This window comes from Microchirus variegatus (genome assembly GCF_963457635.1).
Source record: "Microchirus variegatus genome assembly, chromosome: 15".
NCBI classification, from domain to species: Eukaryota; Metazoa; Chordata; class Actinopteri; order Pleuronectiformes; family Soleidae; genus Microchirus; species Microchirus variegatus.
The window spans coordinates 3263938-3288372 of NC_139816.1; the positions used below are offsets into that span (position 1 = coordinate 3263938).

General features: G+C 41.1%; 2 protein-coding genes across 3 annotated transcripts in view; one reads left to right on the plus strand and one right to left on the minus strand.

The window, feature by feature from the left end:
- Positions 1 to 170: 170 nt before the first annotated feature.
- Positions 171 to 18948, minus strand: smpx (small muscle protein X-linked). 2 transcript variants are annotated; one of them, XM_083901624.1, is made up of 5 exons: positions 18865 to 18948; positions 12442 to 12502; positions 3642 to 3728; positions 3090 to 3285; positions 171 to 680 (listed from the first exon to the last, which is right to left on the minus strand). In XM_083901624.1, the coding sequence occupies exons 2-4, from the start codon at positions 12475 to 12477 to the stop codon at positions 3115 to 3117; spliced, it is 294 nt and encodes a 97-aa protein (XP_083757750.1). In that variant the 5' UTR covers positions 12478 to 12502; positions 18865 to 18948; the 3' UTR covers positions 171 to 680; positions 3090 to 3114. The 2 variants fall into 2 exon arrangements, with proteins under 2 accessions (XP_083757750.1, XP_083757751.1); XM_083901625.1 differs by lacking the exon at positions 18865 to 18948 and adding an exon at positions 17697 to 17838.
- A 2394-nt stretch (positions 18949 to 21342) lies between these two features.
- The window catches only part of mbtps2 (membrane-bound transcription factor peptidase, site 2), a 12683-nt gene continuing 9590 nt past the window's right edge, over positions 21343 to 24435 (plus strand). Inside the window, exons 1-3 of the mRNA XM_083901890.1 lie at positions 21343 to 21565; positions 22739 to 22887; positions 22987 to 23125. Of these exons, the coding sequence (XP_083758016.1) occupies positions 21491 to 21565; positions 22739 to 22887; positions 22987 to 23125 (363 nt within the window). The 5' untranslated portion in view covers positions 21343 to 21490. The remainder of the gene's footprint in view (positions 21566 to 22738; positions 22888 to 22986; positions 23126 to 24435) is intronic.

Below are 24435 nucleotides of genomic sequence, written 5' to 3' on the forward strand. Positions count from 1 at the left end.
TCCATGAAAGCAACACAGTCATTTTTACTAACTCTGAGAAAGATAAGGAATAGTTAAAACCTGGAGTGCAGAACTTTGATCGCCCCCCTCTGGCAGTGTGAGTTATTACATAAAGACCATTTCTAAACACTTTTTTTTTTTTTGCAATTTACCACCACAGCTCTAACAAACAAACCCAGTCGCTGTCGGTCCATGAATGCACAGTGCAGAGATGTCAAAGTCCTGTGCATCGTGTGAGCTTTTTGTTTTGTTTTTGGCAGGAGCTTTAATGGAACAGAGCGTCAGTCATTTATATGTAAACGTTTCCTGCACTCCGGCTTTAATAGAGAGCACAGTGTCGATCAAAGAAGTCAAAACATCAACGTTTGACAGCACATGGAAAAGACTTGGAAAGAATTGAAATAAAACAACAATAATAATAATAATAATAATAATCATTTTTTAAAAAAGCGTAGAATATCCATCCAATGCAAAACAACTCAAACGTCACAGGTACAGAGGAGTTACTCGTCTTTACAGCGCGGCTCTTTGTGTTTGATTTGATGATTTCGCGTGTGTTTTACGGGTGCCGTGCCTCCTGGTGGTCGTGCACGGTAAATGTTTTCTGCAGACCGTGGCGTCGCAAGAAGTCTGTGCGCGTGTGTGAAGATTATGGTTCTTCCCTCTGTGCCCGTGGGATCCTGCAGGAGGAAGGGGAAAAAAAAAAAGAAGACAGATTAAGAGGGATTTTTGAGAGCTGTTGACCCCAAAGAAGCAGCAGGAGTTGTCGCTGATTCATTATCTGATTCCCCCCCCCCCCCCCCCATTTTTTTTTGTACTTTCATTTCAGTTTCCCCCTCTGAGCTCTCATATTAAATATTCAGCTTATTTCCATTTCAAAGAGTCAGGTTTTTAGTCATGGAAGCACCTCCAAGACTTCAAAAAATGGGAAATGTGCTTTGATTAAACAGCTTTTGGTTTTGCCCAAACTTTACTTTTCAGATGCAACGTCAGAAAGAAAGAAAAAAATGCCCGTAAAAATTGGGTTCTGGGATTTTGGATTTGGACTGTACCATTCACACCGCCGTCATTGTAATTGTCTGCATCATTAAGTTTAAACGCTGCATTCTCACATCGGGCTCAGTCAGACGTTTTCTGAAACTCGCTGGGAACGTTCTGTAAAATGTGGACATTTGTGTTTTCACATAATAGTCTCTGGATGATTTTGGGAAATTAGCTTCAGCGAACATCTGAAAACAGCTGAACAAGTTGTTCAAATCAGGAGCTTTCTCTCTGTGAGGCCACATAAACACATTGCCGTGCTAAATATAATGTTTCAGCTCAGTGCAGATGACCCTACAGATTTAATGCTATGCTAACTCGCAGCATAAAACACAGAATTCATTGTCGTATCTGAGTTTTGTTTCTTTGTTTTGTCTTCAACATTTAAGTTTTCTGGCCAAATTTTCAAAAAACAACAACATTAGCTCTGCTAGTGCATACTATGCAAGCACTTAAGCTAATCGGCTAATTTTCAAGCTGTACTGTTTTGGTTTTGTACAAGCAGAAATTCTTGTAAATATTCATGTATACATTTTCAAGAAGTAATTTTTTTTTTTTGCTAAAACATAGCATACTCTACACACGTAAGCTAATAGGCTAATTCTCAAACCCTACTGTTGCTTTAATTTCTTTCAAAACACTGCTTTAGCTTAAATATTAGCTTTGAAAATACACACCAAACACGCTAAAGTCTGTTTTTCATTTTCATTTTTGTTTCTTTGTATTGTCTTCAACATTTAAGTTTTCTTTTCAGCAAAACATTAGCTTTGCTTGTGCATACTATACACACACGTAAGCTAATTGGCTAATTTTCAAGCTGTACTGTTTTGGTTTTGTACAAGCAGAAATTCTGTATACATTTTCAAGAAGTAATTGTTTTGTTTTTTTTAGCTAAAACATAGCATACTCCACATGTAAGCTAATAGGCTAATTCTCAAACCCTACTGTTGCTTTAATTTCTTTCAAAACACTGCTTTAGCTTAAATATTAGCTTTGAAAAATACACACTGAACACGCTAAAGTCTGTTTTTCTGTTTTGATACCTGAGGGCCAATTTAGGAACCCAACATTGGACTGAGGGCCGCCAGAGGAAAAAAACCCAGAAATAAATCCCATTTGTAATCATTTTAATGACCAGATTGCAGTTCTACAGTTTAGCGTTAAGAAATATAAGCGTTAATATAATGTAATTTAAGCATTAATATAATAACGCTTTATAATTTACTGGGTAATTACCCAGTATTTTGGCCATTGTTCTTACCTTCATATTACAGGTTAATACCAAGTAACACATTTCTGTTACCATATATTTACTGGGTAAATAGCTAGTAATTGGGGGCTGTAGCTACCTGCTTATTACCAGCTTATAACACAATAATACACTAAAATTCACCATATAGAAACCAGGTAAATACCCAGTATTTTTGTTTACACTTATTGGTCTGTATCCAGTAATGTCCAATAAACATTTAACAAGCTTAGTCGCTCCTGGATTAAAACTATCAACTGTAATTCATTGCTGGGGCCGCCAGAAATGTTTCTGCTGGCCGCCATTGGGCCCCAGGCCGCACTTTGAGAACCAATGGTTTAGGCACAGTGTTTGGATAGTGTGGTTTGTGTGTGTCCCACTGACAAAGTCACAGCACAGACCACGTCTAGTTAATGCCTTAAACCCTTAACCCTTAACCATAACCTGACCACAATTCAAATCTTAGTACTTAACCAGTTTCCCCCCCAGATATGAGGTTATGACTCATTAGGACCAGGTTTTTTGGACTGACTACTGTTTACGCCAGAAAATGTCCAAAAGAGGCAACAAATACAAGTACACACTCACACACTCTGACACACACACACACTCCAGTATAAATATAGTGCCTGAGTCACCCCCCCTCCTGCCCACACACAGACATGAACACACACTCTATTTGACCCAAAAACAAAAGGGCTGAGCAGCCCACACTGCCCCCGTGTGGTGAACCGCTGCACACAAACACAACAAACACAGCAAGTCAAAAACAGGCAGCGAGCGTCTTCAGTTTCCTCACATTTATGCGCACATTTACACGCCGACTAATCCTTGGTGACCCATCGCAGTTCGCTCTTGACGTTCTGCAGCTCGGAGAGGTTGACCACGGGGCCCGGCAGCTTCACCGCACCCGGCAGCGGCTTCCTCTCCTCCGGCGTCTGAGCTTCGGCGCTCGGCTGCGGCTCTGGTGGTGGTGGTGGTGGTGGCGACTGGGCCTTTGGGAGGAGGAAAAAACAAACAAACATATAACAACACAATAAGACAACAAACATGCAATTCTGGGAAATTGTGGCTTCATCGTGGTCCTCGAACTCACCGTCCAAAAAACCCCTCTTTGTTATTGTGTGTGTGTGTGTGTGACTTAGAAGAAGAATCAACTCAATGTGCTTTACATTAAAGAATTGAAACACACAATTATAATAAGAAGCACAAATTAGACCAAAATAGAGCAAAAAGAACGATTAGATGTCACTAATTCTTCATTTACAGATACTAATGGGTGTAAACATGTTCTTTCTCTTATCTGTATGTTTGTTTGTGTGTGTTTGTTTGTTTGTTTGTTTGCTCTTACCTCCTCTGTGTCTACTGTCTCCTCTCTCCTCTTGACAGGATGTCCCGCCCCTGGACGCAGAGCTCCCATCGGGATATTCAAATTAGCCTGAGGGACACGGAGACCGGTCGCATTTTATCATGACTTAAACACAAAGTGTTCTCTGTGTGTGTGTGTGTGTGTGTGTGTATACTCGTGTTGGTTTCATAAAAATCCCTGAAAACAAACTCACACACACACATTCTTATACAGAGCCCTTAGTGGGGACACTCATCCCTTAACCTAATCATAACGACTTAACCACAACTTATTTGTAGCTTTGAAGAAAAAAAAACAAACAATGTCTTTATTTTAATTTCATCCCCATGTTTTTCACACTTGATGATACAATGATATTTTATTTTTTAATTGAAAAACCTCCCGAAAGTAATGTTTACATGAAAAAGTCATTTTTCGAGCCATGTAGGTTTTCTCAAGCATAAATTACATAAAATCATTTTATTTCAGTATAACTACAACAGTTTTCTTCAATTTCATAAACTGCAGTTATTTAACTAGAGTATATATGTATAAAATCACCTTTATACATGATATTATCTTCATTTTAAGCATCAGATTAATTTTATTTTGGTGGAAAGGCAACAAAAATGGCTCTAAAGGTTGCAGAGCCCTGGCCTAACCCCTTACCCTTAACTTGACCCTAACTCTACACCCAATTCTAACCCTTAAAAATAACCCTTAAAAAGCCCCTTAAAGTTATGAGGACCAGCCTCTAAGTGTCCTCAAGAAAGGCAGATTTGGCCAAACTCTAACCAAACTACATGTCCTCAACCTTAAGATGTAAGAATTTATGTTAATGTCCCATAAAGAACACAGGTCCCCACAACGTGAGTGTGTTGTCATATTCGGGTCCCCACAACACGAGTAATACCTGCACACACACACACACACACACACACACACACACACACACACACACAGATAAATGCCTGCTACCTTGATGTTATCCTGCTGCGTCCTCTAACATGCTGTCTTTTTTTGTATCGTATCGTACTGTAATGTATTGTATATATGCTCATAATGTACAGCTGTACAGACAGACAGACAGTTTGATGTAGATGGATATTATTATTATTATTGTTATTATTATTATTATTATTATGATGAAAGAGTTTTATTTTATTTTGTTTTGCCCCTGAAATAAAAAAAACAAACAAAAAAAACCTATAGTACAACATTTAGAGGGACATTTTATGGGCGACGTGTGGACCTCATTTCACATTTTATGGGCGACGTGTGGACCTCATTTCACATTTTATGGGCGACGTGTGGACCTCATTTCACATTTTATGGGTGACGTGTGGACCTCATTTCACATTTACTGGGCGACGTGTGGACCTCATTTCGAATTTTCTGGGCGACGTGTGGACCTCATTCACATTTTCTTGGCGACGTGTGGACCTCATATCACATTTTATGTGCGACGTGTGGACCTCATTTCACATTTTATGGGTGACGTGTGGACCTCATTTCACATTTTCTGGGCGACATGTGGACCTCATTCACATTTTCTTGGCGACGTGTGGACCTCATATCACATTTTATGTGCGACGTGTGGACCTCATTTCACATTTACTGGGCGATGTGTGGACCTCATTTCACATTTACTGGGCGATGTGCGGACCTCATTTCACATTTTATGTGCGACGTGTGGACCTCATTTCACATTTTATGGGCGACGTGTGGACCTCATTTCACATTTTACGGGCGACGTGTGGACCTCATTTCACATTTTATGGGCGACGTGTGGACCTCATTTCACATTTTACGGGCGACGTGTGGACCTCATTTCACATTTTATGGGTGACGTGTGGACCTCATTTCACATTTTCTGGGCGACGTGTGGACCTCATTTCACATTTACTGGGCGACGTGTGGACCTCATTTCACAATTTATGGGCGATGTGCAGACCTCATTTTATGGGCGACGTGTGGACCTCATTTCACATTTTATGGGCAACGTGTGGACCTCTTTTCACAATTTATGGGCGACGTGTGGACCTCATTTCACATTTTATGGGCGACGTGTGGACCTCATTTCACATTTTGTGTGCGAATTGTGGACCTCATTTCACATTTTATGGGCGACGTGTGGACCTCATTTTATGGGCGACATGTGGACCTCATTTCACATTTTATGGGCGACGTGTGGACCTCATTTTATGGGCGACATGTGGACCTCATTTCACATTTTATGGGCGACGTGTGGACCTCATTTCACATTTTATGGGCGACGTGTGGACCTCATTTTATGGGCGACGTGTGGACCTCATTTCACATTTTATGGGCAACGTGTGGACCTCATTTTACAATTTATGGGCGATGTGCAGACCTCATTTCACATTTTATGGGCGACGTGTGGACCTCATTTCACATTTTATGGGCAACGTGTGGACCTCATTTTACAATTTATGGGCAACGTGTGGACCTCTTTTCACATTTTATGGGCGACGTGTGGACCTCATTTCACATTTTATGGGCGACGTGTGGACCTCATTTCACATTTTGTGTGCGAATTGTGGACCTCATTTCACATTTTATGGGCGACGTGTGGACCTCATTTTATGGGCGACATGTGGACCTCATTTCACATTTTATGGGCGACGTGTGGACCTCATTTTACATTTTATGGGCGACGTGTGTACCTCATTTCACAATTTATGGGCGACGTGCAGACCTCATTTTATGGGCGACGTGTGGACCTCATTTCACATTTTATGGGCAACGTGTGGACCTCATTTCACATTTTGTGTGCGACGTGTGGACCTCATTTCACAATTTATGGGCGATGTGCAGACCTCATTTTATGGGCGACGTGTGGACCTCATTTCACATTTTATGGGCAACGTGTGGACCTCTTTTCACAATTTATGGGCGACGTGTGGACCTCATTTCACATTTTATGGGCGACGTGTGGACCTCATTTTACATTTTGTGTGCGAATTGTGGACCTCATTTCACATTTTATGGGCGACGTGTGGACCTCATTTTATGGGCGACATGTGGACCTCATTTCACATTTTATGGGCGACGTGTGGACCTCATTTTATGGGCGACATGTGGACCTCATTTCACATTTTATGGGCGACGTGTGGACCTCATTTCACATTTTATGGGCGACGTGTGGACCTCATTTTATGGGCGACGTGTGGACCTCATTTCACATTTTATGGGCAACGTGCAGACCTCATTTTATGGGCGACGTGTGAACCTCATTTCACATTTTATGGGCAACGTGTGAACCTCATTTCACATTTTATGGGCGACGTGTGGACCTCATTTCACATTTTATGGGCGACGTGTGGACCTCATTTCACATTTTATGGGCGACGTGTGGACCTCATTTCACAATTTATGGGCGACGTGCAGACCTCATTTTATGGGCGACGTGTGGACCTCATTTCACATTTTGTGGGCGACGTGTGGACCTCATTTCACATTTTGTGGGCGACGTGTGGACCTCATTTCACATTTTATGGGCGACGTGTGGACCTCATTTCACATTTTCTGGGCGACGCGTGGACCTCATTTCACATTTTCTGGGCGACGCGTGGACCTCATTTCACATTTTATGGGCGACGTGTGGACCTCATTTCACATTTTATGGGCGACGTGTGGACCTCATTTCACATTTTGTGTGCGAATTGTGGACCTCATTTCACATTTTATGAGCGACGTGTGGACCTCATTTTATGGGCAACATGTGGACCTCATTTCACATTTTATGGGCGACGTGTGGACCTCATTTTACATTTTATGGGCAACATGTGGACCTCATTTCACATTTTATGGGCAACGTGTGGACCTCATTTTACATTTTATGGGCGACGTGTGGAACTCATTTCACAATTTATGGGCGACGTGCAGACCTCATTTTATGGGCGACGTGTGGACCTCATTTCACATTTTATGGGCAACGTGTGGACCTCATTTCACATTTTGTGTGCGACGTGTGGACCTCATTTCACATTTTATGGGCGACGTGTGGACCTCATTTCACAATTTATGGGCGACGTGCAGACCTCATTTTATGGGCGACGTGTGGACCTCATTTCACATTTTATGGGCAACGTGTGGACCTCTTTTCACAATTTATGGGCGACGTGTGGACCTCATTTCACATTTTGTGTGCGAATTGTGGACCTCATTTCACATTTTATGGGCGACGTGTGGACCTCATTTTATGGGCGACATGTGGACCTCATTTCACATTTTATGGGCGACGTGTGGACCTCATTTCACATTTTATGGGCGACGTGTGGACCTCATTTTATGGGCGACGTGTGGACCTCATTTCACATTTTATGGGCGACGTGTGGACCTCATTTTATGGGCGACGTGTGGACCTCATTTTACATTTTATGGGCAACGTGTGGACCTCATTTTACAATTTATGGGCGACGTGCAGACCTCATTTTATGGGCGACGTGTGGACCTCATTTCACATTTTATGGGCAACGTGTGGACCTCTTTTCACATTTTATGGGCGACGTGTGGACCTCATTTCACATTTTATGGGCAACGTGTGGACCTCTTTTCACATTTTATGGGCGACGTGTGGACCTCATTTCACAATTTTTGGGCGACGTGCAGACCTTATTTTATGGGCGACGTGTGGACCTCATTTCACATTTTCCGGGCGACGTGTGGACCTCATTTTATGGGCGACGTGTGGACCTCATTTCACATTTTCAGGGCGACGTGTGGACCTCATTTCACAGCATGTTTGCTACGATTTGTGTTGTTGTGACTTTTGTGGCTTTTTGGCTGGGATTGTTTTTTAAATGTCTTTCATGCTTTAGCGCGCAGCGATGATGGCGCCGACCTGGTGGCGGCGGGGGGTTAGGGGGGGGATGGGGTCACGGCACGGTGATAGAGTTAACATTTCTTATTTGAAAGTCAGTCAAATGACCACGCTGAGACGCAGAGAGAGCAAACAAAGATGCAAAAACTGATGCAAAGTAACCGTGGATAACCTTAAATGACCAAAGAGTGATGAAGTAGAGAGAGTTGACCGTGAATGATGCAGATCTTTAGACAAACATCACGTATAACAATAACAACATCATCTACATCTCAGGCTCTGGAACACTAAAGGAAATTTAATGTAATTTAATGTAAAGGAATGTATTTATGTATTTAAAGCACTTATTTTATTGCTTCTTTTGGGCTTTTTTTGTCACCGCTGAGTGAAACAAATAGTCCAAAACCTGCTGCTGCTCGTGCACGTTTTTACACTAAGTGAGACTTATTCTTCTTTTTCACACTCCCAATTATTCTCAAAAGCAGAGAAAATTGTTTTTTTTTTTATTTTAATTTTGATTTCCATGTAACTCTGAAGTGCAGGGCCGTTTCTAGCTGTTCGGGGGCCCTATGCGAGATACTATATATATTCATATGCATAATGAATGCATCCAATACATGCAAATGAAGACAAGTGCTTTTAATTCTCAAAAATATAATAAAATGAGTCTGAACTTGCAGTTCGGGGGGCCCCCCTGGTGGCTGTGGGGCCCTGTGCAGCTGCATAGTCCGCATATAGCAAGAAACGGCTCTGCTGAAGTGTATGTTTTAAAAGTTCAGAAAGTTGTTAGAAAATAAGTCGTCTGCAACTTTAAACAAAGACCAACAGTCTTTAAAATGTATCTCAAAACTTCTCATATGGGGGAGACACTTTTGAACCATGGCAAACTTTCTCAAAATCCAAAATTGCAAGATAAATCGTGACAAGAGCAAATTTGTTCCTAATTTAGAGACCATTAACACCTCGGTTTGGGGTTCAATCAATGCCATGCTGATTGGTGACAACTAGAGCTGAAACGATGAATCGATTATTAATCGATTGCTAAATTAATCGTCAACTATTTTGATCATCGATAATCGGTTTGAAGCTTTTTCCGTGATTAAAACCAGATTTCTGATCGTTTTAGCTTCTTAAATGTGAATATTTTTCTTTGTTTCTTTGCTCCACGTAAACAAAGAAATCATTAAAACTAAAATCATTTGGTTTTGTGGACAAAACAAAGACATTCGAGAACATCGTCATTTCCAGGTTTGACAAACATTGATTAACATTTTTTAACATTTTATGAACTAAACGATTCATCGAGAAAATTAATCGATTGCCAAAATAATCGTGAGTTGCAGCTCTGGTGACAACCCCAGCATGTAAAAAGTTAAAAAACAATAGGACCTCAATGTGATCCCTGTGGAACTCCATATTTAACTTTATAGCTTTTTTGATGTCACCCAAGTTTTACCTGTTTTCCACTGATAAAGACCCCCCCAAAAAAATGCCTGCGACCCATCTGTGGTTCCCCACACCAGTGTTTGAGAATCACTGTGGTTTGCTTTTTAAAAGTTTTATTGTTTTTCTTTTATTGACATTTTCATTAATTGATCTTTTTATGACGATATCTATTCTGCTGGTCCTTGTTTGGACGCTAAAGAGCCTTATGTTTGTACCGTGCTGGTATTTAAAGCCCGTCCTGATGTCCTGATGCCTGTCCCATGGTTAGACATGAAAATGAGCACAATAAGAAGAAGTAGAAGAAGAAGAAGAAACACACAGGAAGTCATGACAGCGACTCTGCATCCCTTCGCCTCGCTGCAGCTCTGCACTATACGATGCCTTGTTGACGCTGTATCTGCACAGTCACGGCTCTGTGTATGTTTGCCTTTGCCAATAAATTATTTCATGTCGGAAACATTTGTGTCACGTGACGTCTCCTGCTTTTAACATTGTGTCGTTTTTGAGGACGTTAACGTGCATAAAACTAAACATTCGATATTGGCGATGAGTACACCCGGAAATTTAGTTTCACTGAATCCCGCGAAATTTGGGGGGAATGTGTTGTAGCCCAAGACGAACAAAAAAGTCAATCGGAACCATGGCCTCAACGCAACAGGAAGTCGGCCATTTTGAATTGTTGGCGATTTGCACGCCTACGTAAATGAACAAACTTGTCAAACAAACTTTATTGATACTGATCGCCACAAAACTTCGTAGGATTTCCTGGCATCTGGTGGAGAGTGAAGTTATTTGAGGACGTTAGCGTGCATAAAAACTCGAAGGTCAGGTTTGGCTTAACATGCGATATTGGCGATAAGTACACCCGGAAATTTAGTTTCACCGAATCCCGCGAAATTTGGGGGGGAATGTGTTGTAGCCCAAGACGAACAAAAAAGTCAATCAAAACCATGGCCTCAACTCAACAGGAAGTCGGCCATTTTGAATTGTTGGCGATTTGCACGCTTACGTAAATGAACAAACTTGTCAAACAAACTTTATTGATACTGATCGCCACAAAACTTCGTAGGATTTTCTGGCCTCTAGTGAAGAGTGAAGTTATTTGAGGACGTTATCGTGCATAAAAACTCGAAGGTCAGGTTTGGCTAAACATGCGATATTGGCGATAAGTACACCCCGGAAATTTAGTTTCACCGAATCCCGCGAAATTTGGGGGGAATGTTTTATTGCCCAAGACGAACAAAAAAGTCAGTCGGAACCATGGTCTCAAGTCAACAGGAAGTCGGCCATTTTGAATTGTTGGCAATTTGCACGCCTACGTAAATGAACAAACTTGTCAAACAAACTTTATTGATACTGATCGCCACAAAACTTCGTAGGATTTCCTGGCATCTAGTGAAGAGTGAAGTTATTTGAGGACGTTAGCGTGCATAAAAACTCGAAGGTCAGGTTTGGCTAAACATGCGATATTGGCGATAAGTACAGCCGGAAATTTAGTTTCACCGAATTCCGCGAAATTTTGGGGGGGGGGGAATGTGTTGTAGCCCAAGACGAACAAAAAAGTCAATCAGAAACATGGCCTCAAGTCAATAGGAAGTCGGCTATTTTGATTTGTTGGCGATTTGCACGCCTACGTAAATGAACAAACTTGTCAAACAAACTTTATTGATACTGATCGCCACAAAACTTCGTAGGATTTCCTGGCATCTGGTGGAGAGTGAAGTTATTTGAGGACGTTAGCCTGCATAAAAACTCGAAGGTCAGGTTTGGCTAAACATGCGATATTGGCGATAAGTACACCCGGAAATTTAGTTTCACCGAATCCCGCGAAATTTGGGGGGGAATGTGTTATAGCCCAAGACGAACAAAAAAGTCAATCGGAACCATGGCCTCAAGTCAACAGGAAGTCGGCCATTATGAATTGTTGGCGATTTGCACGCTTACGTAAATGAACAAACTTGTCAAACAAACTTTATTGATACTGATCGCCACAAAACTTTGTAGGATTTCCTGGCATCCAGTGAACCGTAAGTAATGACGTAATTTTTTTTTTTTTAATTCATTAAAATCTTTGTTCATCAATTCTAATTTTAAAACGATAACGTTAACATCAAAGATATATAATATAATAACCATAACAATGTAGGTTAATGCTTGCCTTCCTTCACAGAAACCAGCCGTCGTGTGACGCCTGAACGGACAAAACGAACCGGAGCAAATGTTTCGCATTTCAAAGTGGAAGCCGACGACGTAATGGAAGAAGAATGGCATCCTTTCTGGTATGTGAAGGCCACCGTAGAGACGCGCACGAGTCCGACAACCTGTTGTCTCAACATCAGAGGTTGCAAATATTTCGGGAACAAACTTCTAATATATTTCATTTACCCCTGTTGATGTGATGTGTGTATTTTCGAGTTAGTTAGTAACACACACACATTCACACTTATACTCTCAATTATTTATGTAATACATTAATATGTAATCGTGTGCGCAGGTGAAAGTCTTTTTTACCTGAAGGGCCTTGACGTTGGACGAAGGTTTGGACATAATCCCCGACAGTTAGTCCACTGACCTGTAGGAAACACAGATTACAGACGTTCAGCTGAGTGTGTTTGTGTCTTTGTGAGGACAAAACAGATATATATAACTTGATCTTGGGTGTTTTTGGACAGTGAGGACATTTTGGCTGATCCTTCAAAGGTTTCTTTGAGGATTAAGACCCGGATTTAGGCTCAGAACTGGGTTTAGGTTCGGATTAGATACTCAGGATACCTCTGTTTTATGTTACCTGCCTTACCTTACAGTGGATGTAAATTAGCAATTGACGCTTTTTGGTGATAAGGTGACGACTGTATGCCGTCCACACAGTGGTGTAGTGGTTTGCCCTGGTGCTTTGCAGCAAAAAGACCCAGGTTTGGCCCTAGTGCACATTTGGTTTTCTCCAATGTTCTTAATGTCAGGGATAAGTTAGGGTGAATTCCAATTCCTTGCTTAAAAAATGTGCTCCCTCTAGTGCTGTCCCGATTCTCAGAAAAATTAAGTTGAGGGGCGAGTTTAAGGGCTGTATCGCCCTCAATATTGAGATTTTCCGAGACCACCCTTGGGAGCGAGGGCTACCCAGAATGCATTGCGTGTTTTGACATAAACAAAGATGTCGTCGAAAGCAGCGAAGCGAGTACGCTACAAATGAAGTATTTTCTATGTTAATAGAGATATAAAAATGATGAAAACCATTGTATTATCTTAGTTTAGGCCCATATTATGGATTACTGACGTCATTGTTGCGTAACATTTATTTTTATTTTACGATCTTTTGTCAATAGCCGATGGTTTGCTATGGTTTACTTTTCAATAAGTCGTGGTGTGTGGTAACTGTCAGCTGAATATTTGTACGAGTATCATCTTATAACTAACTGACAACCTAATAACTTGACTGACAAACGGATCAGAATAAATAATCCTGACGTAAATGTGTTCTTCTTCTTATTCTTCTTTTTTGGAGTTGACAGACTGGACGCAGCTTTCGCGTTATTCTGCCCCCTACAGTCTGAAGACGTATCTGCATTTAAGGGGTGTCCCATTTCTAAGTGACAAAATAACCCTAAAACACTTGGTTTTGAGGGCAAGTTAAGATTAAGGGTTGAGATTGAGGGTTAAGATAGGAATTGGAATTGGCCCTTAGTCCATCCAAATGGACGGAAGTCAAAGCCGTGTCCTCAAAAGAACACACGGCTTTGGGGGTCACCGGGACTCTGGGTTCTCTGGTTTTTAAAGGCCTGGGATAGCATTTCCGTTGCTTAGCGACCCCTCGCAGACAGAATCAGGTGAAGAAGGACGTGATCTCTGAATCATTCATGAGAGACAGACTGAGACGACAGAAATAAAAAGTCCAACAGTGGCTCGTGTTCAGAGAGAGAGAGAGAGAGAGAGAGAGAGAGAGGGACACTTTGCATAGAGAATAATGAATGTACAGTGTAGGTTTACTGTACCACAAAGGTCAGCGTCACCACATTAGCTCCACTGTTGCGGCGTCATTATTAATTTAAGTGTTGAGTAACAACAAACAAGTGCAGCCGTATTGTTATTGTTGTTGTGGTTATTAAGAGATATCAGACACCAATATCAGTCCATATGTTATATATGTGTATATTTGTGGGATGAGAAACAACCTTTCTACGAACATTTTAGAGCCTCCAGTTCACTTAAAATATCTTTTAAGCTTTGCGCGAACACATCGAGAGTTTGCGATCATCTGATCGGTCTGACCACAGCATTAGTCGGACTAACGTACCCGGATATTGCCAAAAGGAGACGACGCATAAACTGCATTACTGTTGGTGGATGTCGTACGATGGCGGCGGCGTCTTTCTTCGGAAAACACAGCAACCACGAGAGCTACATTCCATCTAATTTGCGTCACGATTAGCAGAAATAAGAAATCGTCCACCTCACCGTTCACCGTTTGTTTTTCTGTGACGTAAAGCACCAACAGGAAACTGATTCAGAGATACAGCGCCACCTACGGGGTCGGAGGTGGAGTCACGCGTACGCGGCCCAACTCGGACTCGGGCGTTGAGTTGTCCGATTGCCTTCGCTGGATTAAACTGTGCATGTAAACGAATGTAAGCAGCTTATTGTTTGAAATTTGAAATTTGAAATTTGAAATTTAAAATTTGAAATTTGAAATTTGAAATTTGAAATTTGAAATTTAAAATTTAAAATTTGAAATTTGAATTTGCACATTTGGACAGTCCCACATGCCCCAGCACTCTGCCAGAGGTGGACTCAAGAATGTTTCTGTCCATGTGGCATGGCCTGGCAGTAAATTTGAAATTTGAAATTTGAAATTTGAAAATTCGAATTTGGACAGTCCCACCTGCCCAGCACTCTGCCAGAGTTATTGTTTATTTTGTTTGTTTTAATGTGGAAAGTGGATTGTCGAACTTCCAACTTCCAATTTCCAAATGAATAATAATTAAAAATAATATAATATTTTGCTTTAATTGTGCTTTTAAACTTCGGCCTCTTTTCTTCGACTCATTCTCTAACTTCCTCTCTTTTCTTTTCATGAATCAACCACCTAGAGTTTACCCATGAGTCTCTGTGGCTCAGACGTCTCCGTGTCCTACTTATCTTTCAGGAGCTACGAAGAGCAGAAACACTGTGAGTGTGTGAGTGAGGCCGTGCTACGGCAGCATCGGTGAAACACACGGTTGCCACGGTGTTGTTTGCGCGACAACACACAAACACACACACACACACACACACACGGAGAGAGAGTTTTTCCGTCCTTGACATCAGAGCAAAAAAGTCTGGACCCACATTGAGACGATATTTATGTTGGCCACGAGTAGCAGAGTGTGTGTGTGTGTCCAAAAACGGTGTAGTGGCAAACATACACTTAATTTCAGAGCCACACAAAGTCATTAGCTGTAATATAACTATATAACTGTATATTAACAGTAACATAACGGTAAAAAAAAACTAGCACTGCTCGAAAAAAAATTGCAAATTACTAGCTATTTTCTAGTATATATACCTTTATCCCTCTATCTATCGTAGCTATCAAAGGTATCAAGGGTTTAAACTGACGCTAAACTAAATTAACTCAACGCTGGCTCCTACAAGAAGGTTTTCTGGAATTTTGGTGTTTCCGTTAGCTTGGTTTTTGCGCTTTTCTACAGCTAACGCAAACCCAACCTGTGACAGGCAGGGAAGAAAGTGTCAGCGAAGCTAAGCTAAGCTAAGTTTAAGCTTAAAGCTAAACGTTCTGTAACTTGTTTTGATAACAAGATGCCAACAAAAGATGTCAGGCCTGCTAACGCTTAAAGTGTTAAAACTACACGTTATTATCAAAACAAGTTACAGAACGTTTAGCTTTAAGCTTCAACTTAGCTTAGCTGACACTTTCTTCCCTGCCTGTCACAGGTTGGGTTTCCGTTAGCTGTAGAAAAGCGCAAAAACCAAGCTAACGGAAACCCAACCTGTGACAGGCAGGGAAGAAAGTGTCAGGAAGCTAAGCTAAGCTAACTTTAAGCTTAAAGCTAAACGTTCTGTAACTTGTTTTGATAACAAGATGCCAAAGGTTGGGTTTCCGTAAGTTTAAGCTTAAAGCTAAACGTTCTGTAACTTGTTTTGATAACAAGATGCCAACACAAGGTGTCCGGCCTGCTAACGCTTAAAGTGTTAAAACTACACGTTATTATCAAAACAAGTTACAGAACGTTTAGCTTTAAGCTTAAACTTAGCTTAGCTGACACTTTCTTCCCTGCCTGTCACAGGTTGGGTTTCCGTTAGCTGTAGAAAAGCGCAAAAACCAAGCTAACGGAAACCCAACCTGTGACAGGCAGGGAAGAAAGTGTCAGCTAAGCTAAGTTTAAGCTTAAAGCTAAACGTTCTGTAACTTGTTTTGATAATAACGTGTAGTTTTAACACTTTAAGCGTTAGCAGGCCTGACACCTTGTGTTGGCGGAGGTGGTTCGCGTGAACGTGGCTCGACGTAGCAGCGAGAGTCGCTAACTGTGCTAAAGTGTGTGTGAACTCAGGCCACGACGTCTGAGAGCTAGTTGTTCTCTCTGTGTCGGCTTAAATGCAAACGTGTGATTTGATGGGCTTCGTCTCCGAAGCCGGGAATATTTGCATGTCGTGATTTAAATGATCTGAGCTTCTTCTGCTGTTGAGTGAACTCCTGCTGCACAAGCTAATGGTGGCCACGCGTCTGGATTTAGGCCGGACAGGCCGGAGTTACACTGAAAATAGATGCTAACTATACAAAAAGTACATTTTATCCAGTATATATCGATGTATAATCACAGTAAAGTAAAACATAATTTGCGTTTGTAGCCTTAGATTAACCCTTAGCGCTCACGTGGTACAGATAGTTCATTGACGTTTTTCCAAATTTTCCAAATTCAGTCTGATTTAAAAGGGTAATTTTTAGTACTTTTTGCTCACGTGTGTTTATAAAGTTGGTGAAAATGGAAAAATAATAATAATTTCATTAGATTGCCTATAGGTTGTGCTGAAAAAAGGACATAAAACACTATTATATTGCACATTCTTATGTTTTAACACAGTAATACATAGTAACAGCTGTGTTCTAAGGGTTAAACTTTTTATATGTTATTATAAATATTATTATATGTATATTTAGGCGGCCATTTTATTTTGCACGTGCCAGCCAGGTTTCTACAGGAGCCTGAAACGCCACAGTTTCACCATTAGAGGTCACTCATTCTTACACATTGGACTTTTAAGAGCAATAATAATAAAAAATAGTCAAGGCACAAAACAAAAAGTTAGTTATCGCAGTTGTTAATAGTGAAAGTAACACACACACACACACACACATTCTTGTACTTGCGGCATACTGAGGACCGGGTAAAAGTGCTGGCAAAGTGAGGACCATCATTTCCACTTTATAAATCAACACAATTACAAATATCTACTTCATGAATGACATCTATGAAGAACTACTGGGTGCAGTACCATAAAATGTCTGCAGGTGGAGCCCCAGAGCAAAACGTGTGTGAAACACCAGGGCTGGGAAAACGGGTTTTTGTACCAAAATTGAGGAGCTCTGTTAAAAAGTATGAAAGAGTATAGCATGTTTACAACCTCAGGAAGTGATTTGAATAAAAACAAAGTGAGGACCGGACAAAAATGTCCTCACTTTGTTGGTTAAAAACCCCTCACTGGTCCTCAGTATGCCGCAAGTACAAGAAAACACACACACACACACACACACACACACAGATGTAACATACCTGTTGATGACACAACACTGTATCTCTGTCTGCTCTTTGGCTTTTGAAGAAAACTTTTCTCACTTCAGCTCAGCTCTGTGTCTCTCGCTCACTCGTTCTCTCCTCTCCATCTGTTTCTCTCACTTCTTCCTCTCTCTCTCTCTCTCTCTCTCTCTCTCTCTCTCTCTCTCTCTCCCTCTCTCCCTCCCTCTCTCTATCTCTTACTCGCTCGCTCTCTCGCTCTCCGGTCGCCTCATAAGTGGTAGAAGGATTCCTCTCATATCTGGGATTTGTTCTCACTATAAATAGATGAGTGATACACAGAAGGGACCTGCTTTCTATCTATGTACACACACACACACACACACACACTTTTAAACACACTCACACACTTTTAAACGCACACACACACTTTTAAACACACACACACCAAAACATAGCCAAACAATGGCACAGTATATTTGGATTTCCATTATTTAAATTCGTTGGTTGTTCGTTGAGAATACTACTACTACTAATAATAATACTACTTATAATAATTTTAATTAATTCCAACAAACAAACACACACAAAAACAAAACGTTTATGAATGACACATAAGAATATAAAACGTTGTTTATAGTATGTTTAAAAGTAACGAGCGCCGGTTTATTTTTTAATAAAACAAGTTATTCACCATAACAACTTTGGATCGATTACCAGGACCATCGTTCAAAAATATAAAATAATGCGTTTAAAAGTTAAAACAGCAGCAGACTAAACTATGACCCATCATGTAAACATCATGGTAAAGTTTTTATACTATTATAAAATTTAAAAAAACATGGCAACCAAACGTCTGCGACGACAAGAACGATACACATGTTTTTGGGCTATAATTTAAATGCAATTACACACAAGTCGCTTGTATTTCATTCACAAAATGTGACGACGACACTTTCGGACCCTCGTCTTCATCACATCGCGACACCTCGGTCCTCAAAAACGCCGCTTGTGATGTTAGAGACGAAAATGGCTCTGTCCTATTTCTGCACTGACACACACTCACACACACTCACTCATTCATACACACACACACATAAGTACCTGCCATGTCTGGATTCATACACTCATGTGACAGCATGCAGGGTTAAAGGTGTGTGTGTGTGTGTGTGTGTGTGTGTGTGTGTTTGTGTGTGTGTTGTCTTACCTCCCGGTGTGTGTGTGTGTGAGTGTGTGTGTGTGTGTGGTGACTCTGTCCTGCCTCAGCTCTCTCTCTCCTCGACTACCTGACCTGTTTCCGCTCAGGCCTGATTGGCTCGCGGAGACGAGGGAAGCTCCTCCCTGATTGGAACCTGACCCGGCGTCACAGAGACAGAATGAGTTTTTAGTCCCTGTGTGTGTGTGCGTGTGTGTGTGTGGGTGTGTGTGTGTGTGTGTGTGTGTGTGTGTGTGTGCACCTACCTCTTGAATATGTCACTCCGTCACTCCGCTGTGTTGATGAAGTTTTTCCCGACACAGGAGAACAGTGATGCTCTTCAGTCTCGGCCGGTGCACATGAAAATGTGAGGTAGTAAAATGAGAGCTTGTTTGATGTTTGGAGCCATGATGCAAATACAACACACACACACACACACACACACACACACACACACACAGTAACGCACAAACACACATGCACACGTACACACACACACACACACACACGCACACATGTACACATTAAAACAAATTTTGAATTTTGAATTTTGACTTTTAAATTTACTGCCAGGCAAATCCACAAGGACAGAAACATGCGTGAGTCCACCTCTGGCAGAGTGCTGGGACATGTGGGACTGTCCAAATGTCCAAATTCTAATTTTGAATTTTGAATTTTGAATTTTGAATTTTGAATTTTGAATTTTGAATTTTGGATTTAAAATTTACTGCCAGGCAAATCCACATGGACAGAAACATGTGTGAGTCCACCTCTGGCAGAGTACTGGGACATATGGGACTGTCCAAATGTAAATGTCCAAATTCAAAATTCAAATTTTGAATTTTGAATTTTGAATTTTGAATTTTGAATTTTGAATTTTGAATTTTGAATTTTGAATTTTGAATTTTGAATTTCGAATTTTGGATTTCGTATTTAAAACTTACTGCCAGGCAAATCCACATGGACAGAAACATGTGTGAGTCCACCTCTGGCAGAGTGCTGGGACATATGGGACTGTCCAAATGTAAATGTCCAAATTCAAAATTCAAATTTCAAATTTTGAATTTTGAATTTTGAATTTTGAATTTTGAATTTTGAATTTTGAATTTTGAATTTTGAATTTTGGATTTTGGATTTCGTGTTTTGAATTTTGGATTTCGGATTTAAAACTTACTGCCAGGCAAATCCACATGGACGGAGACATGCGTGAGTCCACCACTGGCACAGAGTGCTGGGACATGTGGGACTGTCCAAATGTCCAAATGTCCAAATTTTAGGGGCCATGCACCAGAGGACAGCGATGCTCTTCCATCGAAATGAAAATGTGAGGTAGTAAAATGAGAACTTGTTTTATATTTTGGGTCATGCAAATACAACACACACACACACACACACACACTTGTTTGTATATCTCAGTGAGGACACATCATTACTATTAAATGCCTAACCCTAAAACCAAGTCTTAACCCTGAAAGGTCCTTTACAGTTTGGGGGCCCAGATAAAATGGTGTCCCCACAAAAACAAATAAATACAAGTACGCACGCACACACACAGATTCTCTCTCCAGGTTTTGGTCTCCAAGAGGACGACCAGTCCTGATGTGATCACTGTTTATACCAGGAAATGTCTGTCCTAAAAAGGTGAAACCTTGCCAAACCAAAAGCCTTATCTCTAATCCTAACCATAACCACCATTCAAATATTAGCCCTGAAAGAGGTTCTGCCTCATACACAAGGACCAGGTTTTGGTCTCCATGAGGACTTATTAAGGTCAGTGTTTATGCCAGAAAATAAAAGTATAAACACACACTGTGTTTGTATGAATTCAGTTAAACAGGAACCACTTTAGAACATGGATCTGTGTGGATGTTTAAACTGGATTTTATGAACGTTTGCTGGGACATGTTGACCAATAATGTCTCTTACTGGGTCCTTTTCTATTTTTATTCAATGTTTTTGAAAAAAAGCATTAAAAAAAATGTTTTTTTAGTAGTCACAAATATTAATCTGATCTGTTCAATCAATAACAATCAACAATAAATGTTATATCAAATACAATAAATAGTATATACAATTAAATAGACCGTTTTTATTTAATTGCCATTTTCCAAAAGTTCACAAATTCAATACCATTAAAAATTTCTGGAGTAATTTTTGCTAATTTGTGCAGAAAAGCGGACAAAAGACACTCTATATTGCACATTTTTATAGTTCTTAGGGTTAAAGGGAATGGAAATTGAAGTTCCTCAATTGAAACACGTGGTGGCGCTGTTGTTTAGACCTAAAAGACAGGGACAGAACGAGAGAACCACTGCTGAAACCACCAGTGCGTGTGTGTACTTTCACATCAAAACCACTAGGGGGCAGCATGGTGCAGTTAAAGCCGTGTCACAGAGAACCAGAGAAGAAGAAAACAAACCGGAAGTGTCTTGCCTTTTTTTGTTGTTGTGTGTTGCTGACGCTTCCTCTTCGTTACGAACACCTGTGGGAACAAACCGTGTACGGTTTCTTTTTAAAAAACAACAACAGCGGCGATAATGTCCGAGTGTCGGCGGCTCGGTGTGTGACAGACAGCGGGCAGAGGGAGCGATGGAGACGGCGGCGGTGTTCGGCTGAGTCAGACCCGCTCCGCTGCACCATGATCCCCGTGCCGCTGCTGGTGTTTGTGATGGCAGCCTGGTGCGCTGTGTACCTGACGGACACGCTGCTCAGGGTTAGCATTAGCTCTGCTTTTATCACACTTTTAACAACAATACAGCGAAATATGGGTCAATGTAGAGCTTATAGTTGTTTTATCTACACACCGAACTGCGCTTTGACTTCAATATTTGTGCTTTCTTCATGAATTACAGTGACAGTTTAACGTCAACTTTAACGACTTAGCTAGGTTGTGTTTATTAAAGCGGATACGGGAACGTTCTGGAAACCTTTTAGAGAACGTACTCTACAGGTTGTATAGAAAAGTAACGTTAGGGGAACGTTCTGGGAACCGTTAGAGAACGTTTCCCAAAGGCTGTATATAAAAGTAACGCTTGGGGAACATTCTGGGAACCGTTAGAGAACCTTCCCTAAAGGTTGTATAAAATGTAACGTTAGGGGAACCTTGAGAGAACCTTATCTAAAGGTTGTATGGAAACGTAGCATTAGGAGAATGTAATGGGAACCTTTAGAGAATGGTCTCTCAAGGTTTTATGTAGGTTGTGACAAAAGTGGTTCTGGGAACCTTTAGAGAACCTACTCTGAAAGTTGTATAGAAAAGTAGCATTTGGGGAATGTTCTGAGAACCGTTAGAGAACGTTTCCTAAAGGTTGTATGGAAAAGTAACAGTAGTTGAACGTAATGGGAACCTTTAGAGAACATTCTGTAAAGGTTGTATGGAAATGTAACGTATGAGGAACCTCGTGAGAACGTTCTCTAATGGTTGTATGGTAAAGTAACATTAGGGGAACGTAATGGGAACCTTTAGAGAACATTCTCTAAAGGTTGTATGAAGACTGTTAAAAGCGAATGTTCTGGGAGCCTTTTGTCGAGAACGTTCTCTCAAGGTTTTATGAAGGTTGTGACAAAAGTGGTTCTGGGAACCAAAAGAGAACGTTCTATAAAGGTTTTAAGAAGGTTGTAGAAAAGTAACATGAGGGGGACATTCTGGGAACCAAAAGACAACGTTATATCGAGGTTGTGTGAATTTTAGAGAAAGTTACATCAGCGTTGTTTATTCCAATTTACAATATATACAAAAATATACACATAATTACTTGATAACTTTAAACATACCTGAAGTTAAATGGGGTTAGATATTACAGGTGTGTACCTGATAAACTGGACATAAAGAACCGATGGATGCTCGGAACCTTTTCCTCTCTGACTCTTGTTTCTGTCCCCACAGTCGTCGGCGACGCACCGGATCGGCTACGAGTCGTGGCTGGCGAGTCGCGGACTGGCGTTGTCTCCGTTCCACATCAGGTGGCAGACCACCGCCTTCAACCGGCTGTTCGCGTACTGCGCTCGCATCAAACCCGGAGCGCTGTACCTGTGGTGAGGAGGACGCTCCGTTCCTTTGGTTTTACTGCAGAAAAAGCTTCTGCTCTGTGGTCAGAGGTCAGAGGTCAATGTTGACTGTGACCTTTCTTTCAGGTTCACCAGTGGCCTGGTGTTTGGTATCGTGGCCATGCTGGGCTCCGTGGTTCTGCTGGTGAGGACGCTGCAGCAGACGCTCGCTCAGATGACCAGCAACAATCCTCGCGTGGCCGGTCAGCAGACGCTGCAGGTGGTGGTGAGTATCTGAGCCGTCTTTGACCCTTCAGGTCCTTCAGGTCCTTCAGGTCCTTCAGGTCAACATCTGAGAGCTTCAATGTCCTTGGAATCAATGTCCTCTCTTTCTCCTGTTCTTCTTTATTATTCATTGAGCTGTCAACCTCCACATAACGTTGTCTTTTGGTTCCCAGAATGTCCCCCTCATGTTACTTTTCTACAACCGTCATAAAACCTTTATAGAACGTTCTCTTTTGGTTCCCAGAACGTTCCCCTAATGCTACTTTTCTATACAACCTTGAGAGAACGTTCTCGAAAAGGCTCCATTACATTCCCCTAATGTTACTTTTCCATATAATCTTTAGAGAACATTCTCTCAAGGTTCCCCTACTTTCCTATACAATCTTTAGGAAACGTTCTCTAAAAGTTCCCAGAACCACTTTTGTCACAACCTTCATAAAACCTTGAGAGAACGTTCTCTAAAGCTTTCCAGAACTTTCCCCTAACGTTCCTTTTCTATACAACCTGTAGAGTACGTTCTCTATTGGTTTCCAGAAAGTTCCCCTAATGTTACTTTTCTATACAACCTGTATAGTACGTTCTCTAAAGGTTCCCATTACGTTCCCCAAATGTTACTTTTCTATACAACCTGTAGAATATGTTCTCTAAAGGTTCCCAGAACATTCCCCTAATGTTACTTTTCTATACAACCTTTAGGGTACGTTCTCTAAAGGTTCCCAGAACATTACCCTAACGTTACTTTTCTATACAACCTTTAAGGAAAGTTCTCTAACGGTTTCCAGAACATTCCCCTAATGTTACTTTTCTATACAACCTGTAGAGTATGTTCTCTAAAGGTTCCCAGAAAGTTCCCCTAAAGTTACTTTCCTATACAGCCTTTAAGGAACGTTCTCTAACGGTTTCCAGAGCGTTCCCCTAAGGTTACTTTTCTATGCAACCTGTAGAGTACATTCTCTAAAAGGTTTCCAGAACGTTCCCCTAAAGTTACTTTTCTATACAACCTTTAGGGTACGTTCTCTAACGGTTTCCAGAACGTTCCCCTAATGTTACTTTTCTATACAACCTGTAGAGTATGTTCTCTAAAGGTTCCCAGAACATTTCCCTAACGTTACTTTTTTATACAACCTTTAAGGAAAGTTCTCTAACGGTTTCCAGAGCGTTCCCCTAACGTAACTTTTCTATACAACCTTTAGGGTATGTTCTGTAACGGTTTCCAGAGTGTTCCCCTAAGGTTACTTTTCTATACAACCTTTGAAAGTCCATTTAAATCCAGTATTATGATGATGACTCTTTTGTTTTTGCGTTTTTCTC

Bases quoted from the DNA above. Each gene is read 5' to 3' on its own strand.
- smpx (XM_083901624.1), bottom strand. From the start codon at position 12,477: ATGTCCAAACCTTCGTCCAACGTCAAGGCCCTTCAG. The intron at 3,729-12,441 runs GTAAAAAAGACT...CGTGTCCCTCAG, and splicing joins CCAACGTCAAGGCCCTTCAG to GCTAATTTGAATATCCCGAT. The intron at 3,286-3,641 runs GTAAGAGCAAAC...CTCCTCCCAAAG, and splicing joins AGACAGTAGACACAGAGGAG to GCCCAGTCGCCACCACCACC.